Below are 12,883 nucleotides of genomic sequence, written 5' to 3' on the forward strand. Positions count from 1 at the left end.
TGTGTATTTCTGCATATGTTTGTGCATTTTGTGGCTGTGACTGTGGTCTGTGTGTGTGAAAGAGTATGTGAGTGCTTCATACCTTTTAGACTCGACCTTATAATTTCACACAGTGTACACTTCACATACCTATCCATTTGAAGAAGTGTGTGTGTGTGAGTGTGTGTATATGTGTATGTGTATGTGTATGTGTGCGTGTGTGTGTGTGTGTGTGTGTGTGTGTGTGAGAGTGAGTGTGAGAACGCATGAACCGTAACATTCTGAAATATTCCACAAGTACATTACAGCTGGGTGAACGTGTCCAAGGGCAATTTTTGTCAGAACTTGAAGCATACAAAAGCCAGTCCAATGTGGCGGAATAGTATTTTGAATTCAGAGGCTGTTTCATTGGCCATATTATGAATATTGTCAGTTACATAACATATAGAAAATGTGCAGCATTCCAATAGGCTATAGTGAAAAGAAGGACCATATATAGGGGTTTGCACGGCGTGTCATTAGATCTGGATGTCGCCATATTGGAGATTGTTCGCCTCATTAGAAAGCATTCCCTAACATCGTCAAGGAAAATGGTTAATTATTGCCGTGTTTTAGGTTGTACCAATAGGTCAGACTGAGAAAAACATCTGGTGTAGGTATCGACTTCCAAAAGTTATTAAAAAACCAGGGAGAAAGGAGAATAATGCCAGAAGTTATCAGAGGAAGGGGGGCACTTGTGGTTGAATTTGGTACTCAAGTACCAACTCACTCAACTCATATGTATCTGCGCTGCCAATAAACCGTAATTTCTCAAAATATTGCGCCTTTTCTTGTGGTCCAAGTCCTGCCCTACTGTATATGCCTTTGCATCTTAGACACATTTTGATGAGCTTTTCTGTTGTTTAGACACGACTACAATCCCGTAAGATATCCAAAGTGCATAATACTCCATTGTACTTCATTCACTGAGTACCGCAAATATGACCGCGCGTGCTGGGTTACCATGGTTACCGGCCAGAATGTGACGTCCGTGCAAACCCCTTATAATTTGGTCAAACACCTACACCTGGAGTCAGGAAAATACCCCCCTCTAGTGGACTAATGCACAAACTGCACTCTTACCATCATCTGTGCTACTTACATAACTAAAAGACTGTAATAAAACATGCACCTATTATGGTATATTGTTGTCAGAACTTTTACAGCTAGTTCAGCTCCAAAGAGGGATGTCACCACCCACCAGTGTGTGTAGAGTACTCACCGATAGCTCTTTGAGGTCCATCATTTTGATCACCTTACACACCACTTCTGCTGGACATGGGGAACCAGCCATTATTGCTGCAAAGAAATAGGATTTAAAGTCTATGTTTCCAAGTGACACACAATCTCACACACACACGTGCGCACCGCACCCACACAACACACTACAAAAACACAGACCAAGGCACCCGTGCACCTATACATCCAATACCCAAGTGAAAATGTAGAAGAACGTTGAGTCCGCACACCAGAATCTGCTCCTAAGCGGGTTTTCTTTAATGGTAGGCTATATCACCACATGTGACGTTTCGTGTCCCAGCCCTTCATCAGACACACACACACACACAAACACACACACACAGAGAGAGAGATCTGTGTACACAGATGTCCGTGGCCACTCACCTCCCTCAGCAGACGACAGGTCATATGTGGACAGGTCAGGCCGGCCCAACATGTCGATGAACATGGTAGGAGTGCCGTACAAGAAGGTACACCTGGATGGACAGGTGAAGGGTGACAAGTGAGCTGATCATAAACTCACGAACTGTAGAGTCTTTGACACACTTTATCACAGAATGTTTTAATCCAATATTTCAATATGAGACAAATTATCAAAATATTCAATCAATCAATCAATCAGTAGTCGATCTGTAAAAATGTGCTGTTCTCAATCCTGCCAAATATTTGTTGATGTTTTCTCAAGATCCAATCACATATTCCATGTTCGGAATGCAAGGTTGGCTAGAATATTATATGGCTCAGTCTGAGCCACTTTGTTTACAATGTCAGGAAACCGCAGCGACACCAGAAATGTTTTGAAGCGCACAAAATGGATGAACAGCTAGAGGACCATTAGGAGAAGTTAGCTAACTTTAAGTACATTGTTTCATCAAGGACATCAGCTTTTATTTGACACTCTTGTTTTCTTACAGACAAGAGATGCTTAGGAGAGGTCAAGGAACAGCTGCCTGGGGTCCTACTCTAAGTCAAATATCAATGATTTTCATGGACTAAAGAGTTGAATTTCCATGACTTAATGTGCCGTTTGTTTTTGTGCTGAGCAGAAAAAAACAAGTCACAGTTTTACAGGAAGCATGTAAATTAACCCAAGAAATAAAATACTGCACAGAAAATATAATTTTTGATAAATCCTAGCTTCACATTGAACATGCTACAAGGAATTCCCTGATATCCCATGGCAATCTATGATAGCAAATTAATGGAATCCTGAACTGCTGACTCAAAGTCCTCAAGGTGCACTGTGCATGTTTGCTTTTCTGTTCCAAATATTATTAACTAACGCCCAGTCAAGAAATTGCACTTCAACGTTATCAGAAGCTCACAATCTACTGCTCATGAAGGACGAAGGGGCAGGACACACCTTTCAACCTGTAATGGCTGCCAGCTTACCTTTCAGGTACCTTCAGTTTCTACCTCAGGCTGTGTCTTGTGGATATGTATGAGTGCTGTGTTTTTATGCCTGCTGGAACACTGTCATTTCTCTTTAGGGGATGAATGCACTCCACGTCTGTCTGTCTGTCTGCCTATCTATCTATCTATCAACGGCGGCCATATCACCTTTCGGCCTGTATGGCTGCCAGGTTGGCACGGCTGTCGTAGCCGGGCGACGGGAACACCAGAGTTGCTCCATGCACGGCCATGACGAGGCCCCCCCCCACCGAACCAAAACAGTGGTAGAGAGGGACGGGGAGACAAATCTTTACGTGGGGCTGGGGAACGATAAGGACACACACACACACATGCGCACACGCACACACACACACACACACGCACGCACAGAGAGAGAGAGAGACATATAAAACACACACACACACACGCACAGAGAGAGAGAGACATATAAAATACACATACACAGAGAGAGACATATAAAACACACACACGCACACACACACGCACACACACACGCACACAGAGAGAGAGAGAGAGACATATAAAACACACACACACACACGCACACACAGAGAGAGAGAGAGAGAGAGAGACATATAAAACACACACACACGCACACGCACACGCACGCGCACGCACACACACACACACGCACAGAGAGAGAGAGAGACATATAAAACACACATACACAGAGAGACATAAAACACACACACACACACACACACACACAGACAGACACACACAGAGAGAGAGAGAGGCATGAAACCACCAATCAAATATTGACATATTGAATCCACCAATTAAATTTGGTGATACATATTGAATCCACCAATCAAATTTCATTACAGAAAGGATTGAAATATTCTCAGAGATGATAGCTTTAACATTCAAGGGTACATAAAGCATCGCCTACACCCCAAAGCAAGACTGCCTATCACAGCAGATATGGAGCAGAATTTTACCAGCTGTTTAGACTTTCCTTTTGATATCCCTGCCAGTCTTACCCCACTGACACTCACTGGCAAATAAGGTCACCAATATTTGCAGTCATTTTAGTCATTTAAAACACACGCGCAAGCATGCGCTCGTGCACGCATGTACACACACATAGTTCATAGATACTTTCTGTAAGGTCTTCAAGGTTGATTTCAGTTAAACCAAATCCATATTAATTGGTCTGATGAGACTCTGTTAGCTTATCCTCCATAATGAACACCGAATTGGCTATGAAATATTTTGGCACAACATATTTGTCTGAAACATATTATAAGTATGATTGACAACGGCAAACACACACACACACAAACTTACCCTCCAATGATAGCCCACTCGAACGCCTATAAAGTACGAATTGTTGACGATGTTGTGATGGGACAGAGTGGCCCCTTTCGGTGCTCCCGTGGTACCCTGGGGTCAAAGGGCAGAACACATCAGATTGACCAACCATTAGATGCACGGTTTCCATACTCTACATAACAGAGCGTCCGGGGGCTGCATGATATATAGAGACTGACATCTGAGCAACTGCAGAGATGTTTACCTCCATTGACGTTTATACCTGTTGTATCAAGCACCTTGTATTGCTATCTTGTGTGAAAGGCACTAAATAAAGTCTGATTAAATGATTGGTTGATTAATTGACGACATTTATAAATACAAGAATTAAAGGATGACTGTTTCTGGATATATTCATGGTCAGAGATATAACAGATGTTCTGTACATGAAAACACCACACTCTCCCTCTTTTTATTCAAAGGCAATTCCACGCAAAACTGCCACATCCATAACGCCAACTAAATACCATGGCATTGTGTTGGCGTTATGGATGTGACAGTTTTGCGAGGAATTGCCCTCAATGGTTTTTCCAAAAGTTGCAATACTCCAAAATAGGTCTCCAGGTGCGCTCCATTGGACACACTCGGCACTTTGGCTAATAAATGGCCCATATGGTCCGATGCCTTGGACCGCCCAGTGGCCATTTACTGCACTTTGGATACAGGTCTCACTAATTATGTCAGGAAGTTGGCCATAAGGAAGTCAGACACTGGTGAGGGCCCAATGGCTGACACGTTTGTTATAGACCCTTTCAAGAGAGTTCCATTATCAGCATCATAGTTGGCCCCACAAGACTTCCTTTTTAACATTCCGTATGTTAACTTAATGCAGAGGAAGTAGATTGGGGCCCAAATAGAACGTTCAAGCATTGTTTTTGTTTTTATTGTTGAAAGGGTCTATACTTGCTGCTGCTGAAGAACATATTGAAAGACAATAAGAGTACCTATTGTGGAGTGAGATATAGTAGAGAAATATAGAGTATAGGATATAGGCTAATCTGAGGGATTTAACAAAAACAAAACCAGCTGAGTTCCTTTAACAGGGCTTGGCCCCCATTACTTGAACTGGCATGCTTCTGACAGCCTTTTACAGCCAATTTGTGTCATATACTTCTGACTTTTACTGAGACATGAGATTGTACATTACCAGCTCACACACACACACACACACACACACACACACAGAGAGAGAGAGAGAGAGAGAGAGAGAGAGAGAGAGAGAGAGAGAGAGAAGAACCTTCCTGGAATCAGGTTACAGGAACAGCCTTAGTTCACACACTTTCTTCACCTCCAAAATGTGAGTAGGCCTATTCCAAAGTGTGAGAGAGAGAGAGATCTGTGTACACACAAGTCTCTGTGGCCATTCATTTCCCTCTACAAATCTGTTCTTCTCATCATAGCAGCAGACGTGCTTCACATTGCAAATGTAACATTACTATCTGGCACATTTCCTAAGTCCCTGAAAACATCTGTTGTAAAGCCTCTTCTCAAGAACAATAACTTGGATGCCACCATGCTAAACAACTACAGGCCCATATCCAATCTACGTTTTACTGGCAAAAGTATTGAAAAATAGTCTTTAACCACCTTCCTAACATCAAATAGGTATTTTGATTACTTTCAGTAAGGTTTTCGGGCAAATCACAACACTAAAACAGTGACATGACATGTCGTGGCAGATATTCAGACTCGGGCCAGAAATTCCAAAATAAGTCCAAATATCTTGCCTACAACGTAACAAAAATACACCATTATAAGTGCTGAAGTCAAAAACTTATCCCAAAAAGAAGGCGCAAAAGTCCGGCAGAGTGCCGTGCAAACATCCCTTTAATGACTACATAGCGCAAAGCCTGAGTGGATCGCACGATCGCACTCCCGAACAATTGTTGAACACCAACATTTATACCCCTCCTTAGATGCTGACACAACCTTTGGCAACTTCGAACCCACAGGTGATGTTATGAAAGGATCGTTGTTCGGCCTTATCTTCGCAAGTCAGCACTATTGCTGCCAAGGGTACGAACTTTTCACCGTATAGCACAAGTTCAGAGGTTTACACAAAGTTCAGGGGTTTATACAGTGATCACAGGTCACACATCGTTCATGGGTTACATATCGTTCACTTGTTTTCTCTCATACTAGCTGTTTTTGAGTAGAGCCCGCCTCCGATGACGTCCTTATCTCTGCAGCTACAAGGCCAAGCATGCTTTTTTCAAACAGGCTTCACCCATTCACAGTGAGACACAAAGTGACAAAGAGAGACATAGGGATACAGAGCGCATGTAGGGGAAATTCTGGTAGAATAGCTTCAGTATGTTAGTTAAACTTGTTATTTAAAATGTTATAAAAGTATGTTAGCTAGGAATAACTTCAGTGTATTACTTGATTATGATTGAGGTTATATGAATACATGCTTTACAGTTTCAAACTCGTTCTCTCATCATGATGTCTACAAACCATAGTGATAATTTTATACAACAGACATACGCCTCAATACAGATGCAGGCAAAACATCAGTCCTAGTTTTATTGGACCTTAGTGCAGCCTTCGACACTGTTGATCACAACATATTACTTCACAGACTAGAGCACTGAGTTGGACTTTCAGGTATAGTCATCAACTGGGTCAAATCGTTTCTACAAGAAAGGAGTTTGTTTGTTGCCATCGGCAACTGTACCTCAACGCCAACGTCCTTGACCTGTGGTGTTCCCCAGGGGTTGATCTTGGGGCCACTATTATTCAACCTCTATATGCTCCCACTTGGACAAACCATCAACAACAATTTGATTTCCTATCATAGCTATGCCGATGACACCCAACTTTACTTAACTCTATTGCCTAATGACTATGTCCCCTTGAATCTCTGTCAGTGTATTGACAAGGAAAAAACGCAGAGGAAAACGAGCCGGGGCCCGTAACAGATTGAGGAATAGAGCTCATAGGCCTCTACTGCCTAGCATTCTCCTAGCCAATGTCCAGTCTCTTGTGAACAAGATGGATGAACTAAGAGCGAGGATACAGTTTCAAAGAGACATCAGGGACTGTAACATTCTATGCTTTACTGAGACATGGCTAACTGAACTTGTACCGGACAGTGCCATCACTCCGGTGGAGTTTTTCTCTGCTGCTCGCTCTGACAGGACTGAGGAATCTGGAAAATCGAAAGGTGGCGGTGTTTGCATCATGACGAACAGCAAGTGGTGTGATCCTAGAAATGTCACCGTTCTCTCAAAGTCCTGCTCGCCTCATCTAGAACATCTAGCGATCGTCTGTCGACCCTTCTACCTGCCCCGTGAGTTTACTTCGGTAATATTCAACGCTGTCTACATTCCTCCACAAGCCAACACAGATGCTGCGGTTTCAGAATTGCAAGAAGTGTTAAATAGACAACAACACACGCACCCTGAAGCTGCGCTTATTGTGGCCGGTGATTTCAATCAAGTACATCTGAACCGGTCCATGCCTGAATTTATTCAACACATTCACTTCCCTACACGTGGTGACAACACACTGGATCACTGCTACACACAGTTCAAGAACAGTTACAAAGCGAAGTCTCTACCAGCTTTCGGAAAATCAGATCATGCCGCTGTTTTCCTACTGCCTATGTACAAACAGAGAAGTCGGACGGACCCCCCAGTGATGAAGGAGGTCAAGCGCTGGACTGACCAATCGGAAGCCAGGCTACAGGACGCCCTTAGCAACGTTGACTGGGAGATGTTCAAGACGAACTCTGCTGACATCAATGAGTTTACGGAAGTATCATTGAGTTACATCAATATGCTAACTGATTCCATCATCCCAACTGTAAAGATCCGAAGCTTCCCTAACCAGAAGCCATGGGTGGATAGAGAAGTGAGAACGGCATTAAAGACACGCACCATGACTTATAATGCTGGGCTTATTTCAGGGGATATGACAGATTACAAAGCAGCATCTTATAGTTTACGTAGAGCTATTAAAGATGCTAAGCGCCGCTATAGAGACAGAGTTGAAGCTGATTTCTTGGAGGGTGATCCAGCACGAGTGTGGAAAGGACTCCGAACCATCACTGGCTTTGAAAGAAAGTCCCCTCCTATGATGAATGTGAGTAAAGCCCTCCCTGATGAACTTAATGCTTTTTATGCTCGCTTTGACATGAAAAACACAGACTATATTGGACTAGCTGCAGCATGTGAAGCAAATGAGGATGCACCTTTCTGTGTCTCTGAGGTCGATGTGAGCAATGCCTTTAGGAGGGTAAATTGTAGAAAAGCTACTGGACAGGATGGAATTTCTAACAGGGTTTTGAAATCCTGCGCTGCTCAGTTAGCTCCTGTGTTCACTTATATCTTTAACACATCATTGGCTCAAGAGACAGTTCCTACTTGCCTCAAGCAGTCTGTTATTGTTCCAGTACCGAAAAACAAAAGTCCATCATGTCTGAATGACTACCGCCCAGTAGCCCTGACGTCTACAGTGATGAAGTGTTTTGAGAAGCTTGTGAAAAACATTATCTGCTCATCCCTCCCTGCCTCCTTCGACCCCCTCCAATTTGCTTACAGAGCCAACAGGTCTACAGAGGATGCCATCTCAAACCTCATGCACACCACCTTAACTCACCTGGAGGAGGGGAATGGGAATTATGTGAGGATGCTGTTCATTGACTTTAGTTCAGCATTCAACACGATAGTACCTCTCACCTTGGTCACAAAGATGAAGGCCTTAGGACTGAACACCACTCTGTGTCACTGGATATTTGACTTCCTCACCAACCGTTCACAAGTGGTTAGAGTGGGGGGTCTGACATCTGACTCATTAACCATCAGCACTGGTGCTCCCCAAGGCTGTGTTTTGAGTCCACTGCTGTACAACATCTACACACATGACTGCAAAGCCAACAGTAGTCATACCTCCATCATCAAGTTTGCAGATGACACAGTGATCTTGGGCCTGATTAGTAACAACAATGAACAGTTCTACTTGGATCAGGTTGATGAGGTGGCACAGTGGTGTCAATCTAACAGCTTGACACTGAATATCAATAAAACCAAGGAAATGGTAGTGGATTACAGAAGGCAGCAGCAGAACTACAGTTACACCCCTCTAATGATCAGCGGGCAACCTGTAGAGAGAGTCACAAGTTTTAAATACCTTGGTGTCCACATTACTGAAGACTTAACATGGACTGTTAACACTCAATATGTTCTGAAGAAGTCCAGACAACGACTCTACTTCCTTCGTCAGCTAAGGAAATTCAAAGTTTCTACATCCATCATGAAGGCCTTCTACACTTCAGCGGTAAAGAGTGTTCTAACTGGTAGCATCATCACCTGGTATGGGAACTCCACAGTTAGAGATTGTAGTACTCTACAGAGAGTAGTGCGCTCAGCTGAACGTACTATAAGAACTCAACTCCCTGCTCTACAAGATATCTATTCCAGAAGAGTACTCCTAAGAGCCCAAAAGATTCTGAAGGACTCTTCTCATCCTAACAATGGATTATTCCTACCGCTGAAATCAAGAAGACGCCTATGTAGTCACAAAGCCAGAACTGAGAGACTCAGGAGAAGTTTTTATCCCCAGGCCATCCGAACTCTGAACTCACACTATACTGACTTTGCACACATTCACTCCTCACACTCTCAAACATTTCCCAACTCTGAACTCACACTATACTGACTTTGCACTCATTCACTCCTCAGCACTCATGACCCCCCCCCCCCCACACACACACACACACACACACCCACACACACCTACAAGACTTTTAGCACTTTTACATCCCTCTCCCTATGCTACAGATCTTTTATTTATTTTCTTATTTCATCACACGTCAAAACACACACACACACACACACACATATCTGACTTTCTCCAACTTTTGCACACTTTTTATTTATTATTTTTGATTTCTCCTCCATCTACCCATGTCCTTGATTGCCTAGCCTTGCTTGCTACAGTAAGCCTCCTCTACATACTTGCTGCACACTGCCCCTCCCCCCCCCCCACATACACAGCACATTGTCTTCAGGATCTTCTCCAACACACATCCTCTACATACTTACAGCACACTGCCCCCACCTATCCACACACACACACACAGTCACTGCTCCACTCCCCTCCCGCCCACACACACATCTTCACTGTCATCGCTCACATACATTACATACAGTACTCTGCTTGCAATAGTAAGTCCCTGCCCCCCCCCCCCAACACACACACTTACATCATCACTGTCATCACTTCACATACATACAGCACACTGCTTGCTACAGTAAGCCTCCTCTACATACTTGCTGCACACAACCCCCCCCGCCCCCACATACACAGCACTTTGTCTTCAGGATCTTCTCCAACACACATCCTCTACATACTTACAGCACACTGCCCCCACCTACCCACACACACACTACACACACACACACACACACAGTCACTGCTCCACTCCCCTCCCGCCCACACACACAGCTTCACTGTCATCACTCACATACATTACATACAGTACTCTGCTTGCAATAGTAAGTCCCTGCCCCCCCCCCCTACATACACAGCACACTATCCCATCTCCCCTGTCATCCCCCCAACACACACACCAAGACCCCTGGCAGTTGGGTTAGCCCCTTGAGCCGTGGATCTGCCCAAGGTTTCTTCCTTGGTAAGGGAGTTTTTCCTTGCCCCTGTTGTTCTTGGGTGCTCCTTGTTGGTGCCCCCCACCCAATCCCAATCCTCCCCCACCTTTTTTATGCAGCCCTTGCCACATAATCTACTAAACCCCTCTTCTACTGCACTTTTTACCCCCCCCCCCCCCCCATTAATGCACAAATAGGCTGACACCAGACATAATTTCACTGCATTTCTTACTTCCAGTAACTATATGCATGTGACAATAAACTTCCTTGTATCCTTGTATCCTTAACAACTGATCAACAGATGAGTATGTGGGCAGGTCAGGCTGCCCCAGCATGTCAAACAGCATGATAGGAGTGACACAACAAGTTGCCAGCTGAGCTTCTGTAGAGACACACAATAGTTTCATATTCAATGACAAACACACACACACACACACACACACACAGAGCTACTACATCTAAATAATGTTCCTGTTAAATCTTGCGACATCAAAGTACCGGGTAGTAGAAGACATAAGTGAAATGGATGGAGAACAACTCAAGCGAAGAACATCAGGCTTAATGAAAGGGATGCAGATAGTCTCAGTTGATTAACAGCACTGGATTATAGACCCTTTCAACCATAGACTGTATATATAGAACTGGACAGTGTGGTTGCATTCAGCAGTGTTCTATGGAATTGAAGCCGCCGAGGCGACGCCATCTTGGAAAATTTGCAACCAATTTGAAGTGCGGCTGCGCAGCAGAAGTTGAAGCATTCGCAGTGAAGAGGAGTCGTGGTCAGGCACGCCCACTCAGCGAGTTAAACACGCCCCTTGTCGATAGAAACCTGCCCCCTTGTCCTTTCCACAACACAGGTCAATAATGAGGTCGACTCGGCGCCGAAGGCTAGCTGGCTGGATGAATTTAGCGGCTGTGAGTTAGCTAAACAGCACAAACAACAGTCTTCGGTTTGTTCTTTACTGGTAAGTGTTGTGTATCAACTGAAACGTTTTTTTTTTGTCTATTGTTGTTCTTAAATACGTCTAAGAGAGCTTATTATGTTGATTACAGACTGTGAGAAATTAGTATGGTGAATACTAATCAGATAACAACAGAAATACGGACAGCGAATTACATGCTAACGTTAGCAGCTACATTAACGTTACTGTAAACTGTAGGCTAAGTTAGTCATTGAGGTGAAGATTAGCAAACAGCTCCCGTAAGAGTCGATGCATGTTTAGTCGGTTTTATTAGTTTTTGCTGTTTTCAAATATCTCAATCTGAATGTATGCCATCTCAACATGGAGTAACCATTGACTGTACATGGAGATTACACAGTCAGTACAGTTTATGATGTGATAAAGCAACGTAAGTTAACGTTATATGAAGCATGGACCTCATCAACTTGTCATATTAATGTAACTACTAGCCAGTTTGCCAACGTTGCATTTTTTCTAACGTTAACCCTTTAGGCGCCAGAGGTTCTTTTCCGAAACGATAAATTTTGACATCTTAATTTCAAAAGGCTATATCTTAAAAGTGATAAGAGATAGAGACTTTCTGTAAATTAGAGAAATATTAAGGATGACCCAAAGTTTATGTAGAGATTAAATGTTTATATCTAATTTGCATATTATGACGTCATATGGTGGCGGCCATCTTGGATTATAGAATTTTCATGAAAAGTCGCATGTTTGAATGATAAAATGCACCACTTCTTTCCCCCCAAAATGTCCCTCACCTTCTGTATGCTATATTGCACAATACTGAATGCTCAGGTAAATAGTAAGTAGTGAACAAACTGTGTAAATCATTACTAATAAATGGCCGAAACAAACCAAATGCATGTAGCGGTAGACTGGCCTTTTGCTGTAGAGATTTTCCATTTACTACATACAGTAGGCACTCCGATTCCATGTATGGGGCACATATAGATTATTCAGATGACACACAAACACAAGTAGACAAGACCTGTTTAGTTCAAAAGCTCATTTGCCACGGCAAGGCACAGATCAGGAGTGAGATGACGAGACAAGACAAGAGACAATGTTAGTATTTTTTTTCTTTTTGTTGTTTTTGTTGATGTTTTTTTTCTTAGCTGACAAAGACACACACATCACAAGGACATGAACACACAAAAAGGATCACATAGTGTATGTCCTAAATGATCAGGGAAATAGATAGCAAATCAACAGTGTAAATCATTACTAATAAATGGCTGACATTTTTTTTTTTATGTAGCAGGCCTTTTGCTGTAGAGATAATGACTCCCTATCCCTATCCATACAGGGCCGGCATTCCCATCA

At 43.2% G+C, this 12,883-nt stretch overlaps 1 protein-coding gene across 2 annotated transcripts in view; it reads right to left on the bottom strand.

Moving 5' to 3' along the window:
• Positions 1 to 12,883, bottom strand: part of acsf2 (acyl-CoA synthetase family member 2) — a 60,360-nt gene that overhangs the window by 23,338 nt on the left and 24,139 nt on the right. For both annotated transcript variants that reach the window (XM_042082732.1, XM_042082733.1), the window contains 4 exons: positions 3,961 to 4,056; positions 2,818 to 2,969; positions 1,642 to 1,733; positions 1,241 to 1,317 (listed from right to left, as the gene is read on the bottom strand). In XM_042082732.1, the coding sequence (XP_041938666.1) occupies positions 1,241 to 1,317; positions 1,642 to 1,733; positions 2,818 to 2,969; positions 3,961 to 4,056 (417 nt within the window). The remainder of the gene's footprint in view (positions 1 to 1,240; positions 1,318 to 1,641; positions 1,734 to 2,817; positions 2,970 to 3,960; positions 4,057 to 12,883) is intronic.

The sequence above is a fragment of the Alosa sapidissima genome, chromosome 24 (genome assembly GCF_018492685.1).
Source record: "Alosa sapidissima isolate fAloSap1 chromosome 24, fAloSap1.pri, whole genome shotgun sequence".
Classification (NCBI taxonomy): Eukaryota; Metazoa; Chordata; class Actinopteri; order Clupeiformes; family Clupeidae; genus Alosa; species Alosa sapidissima.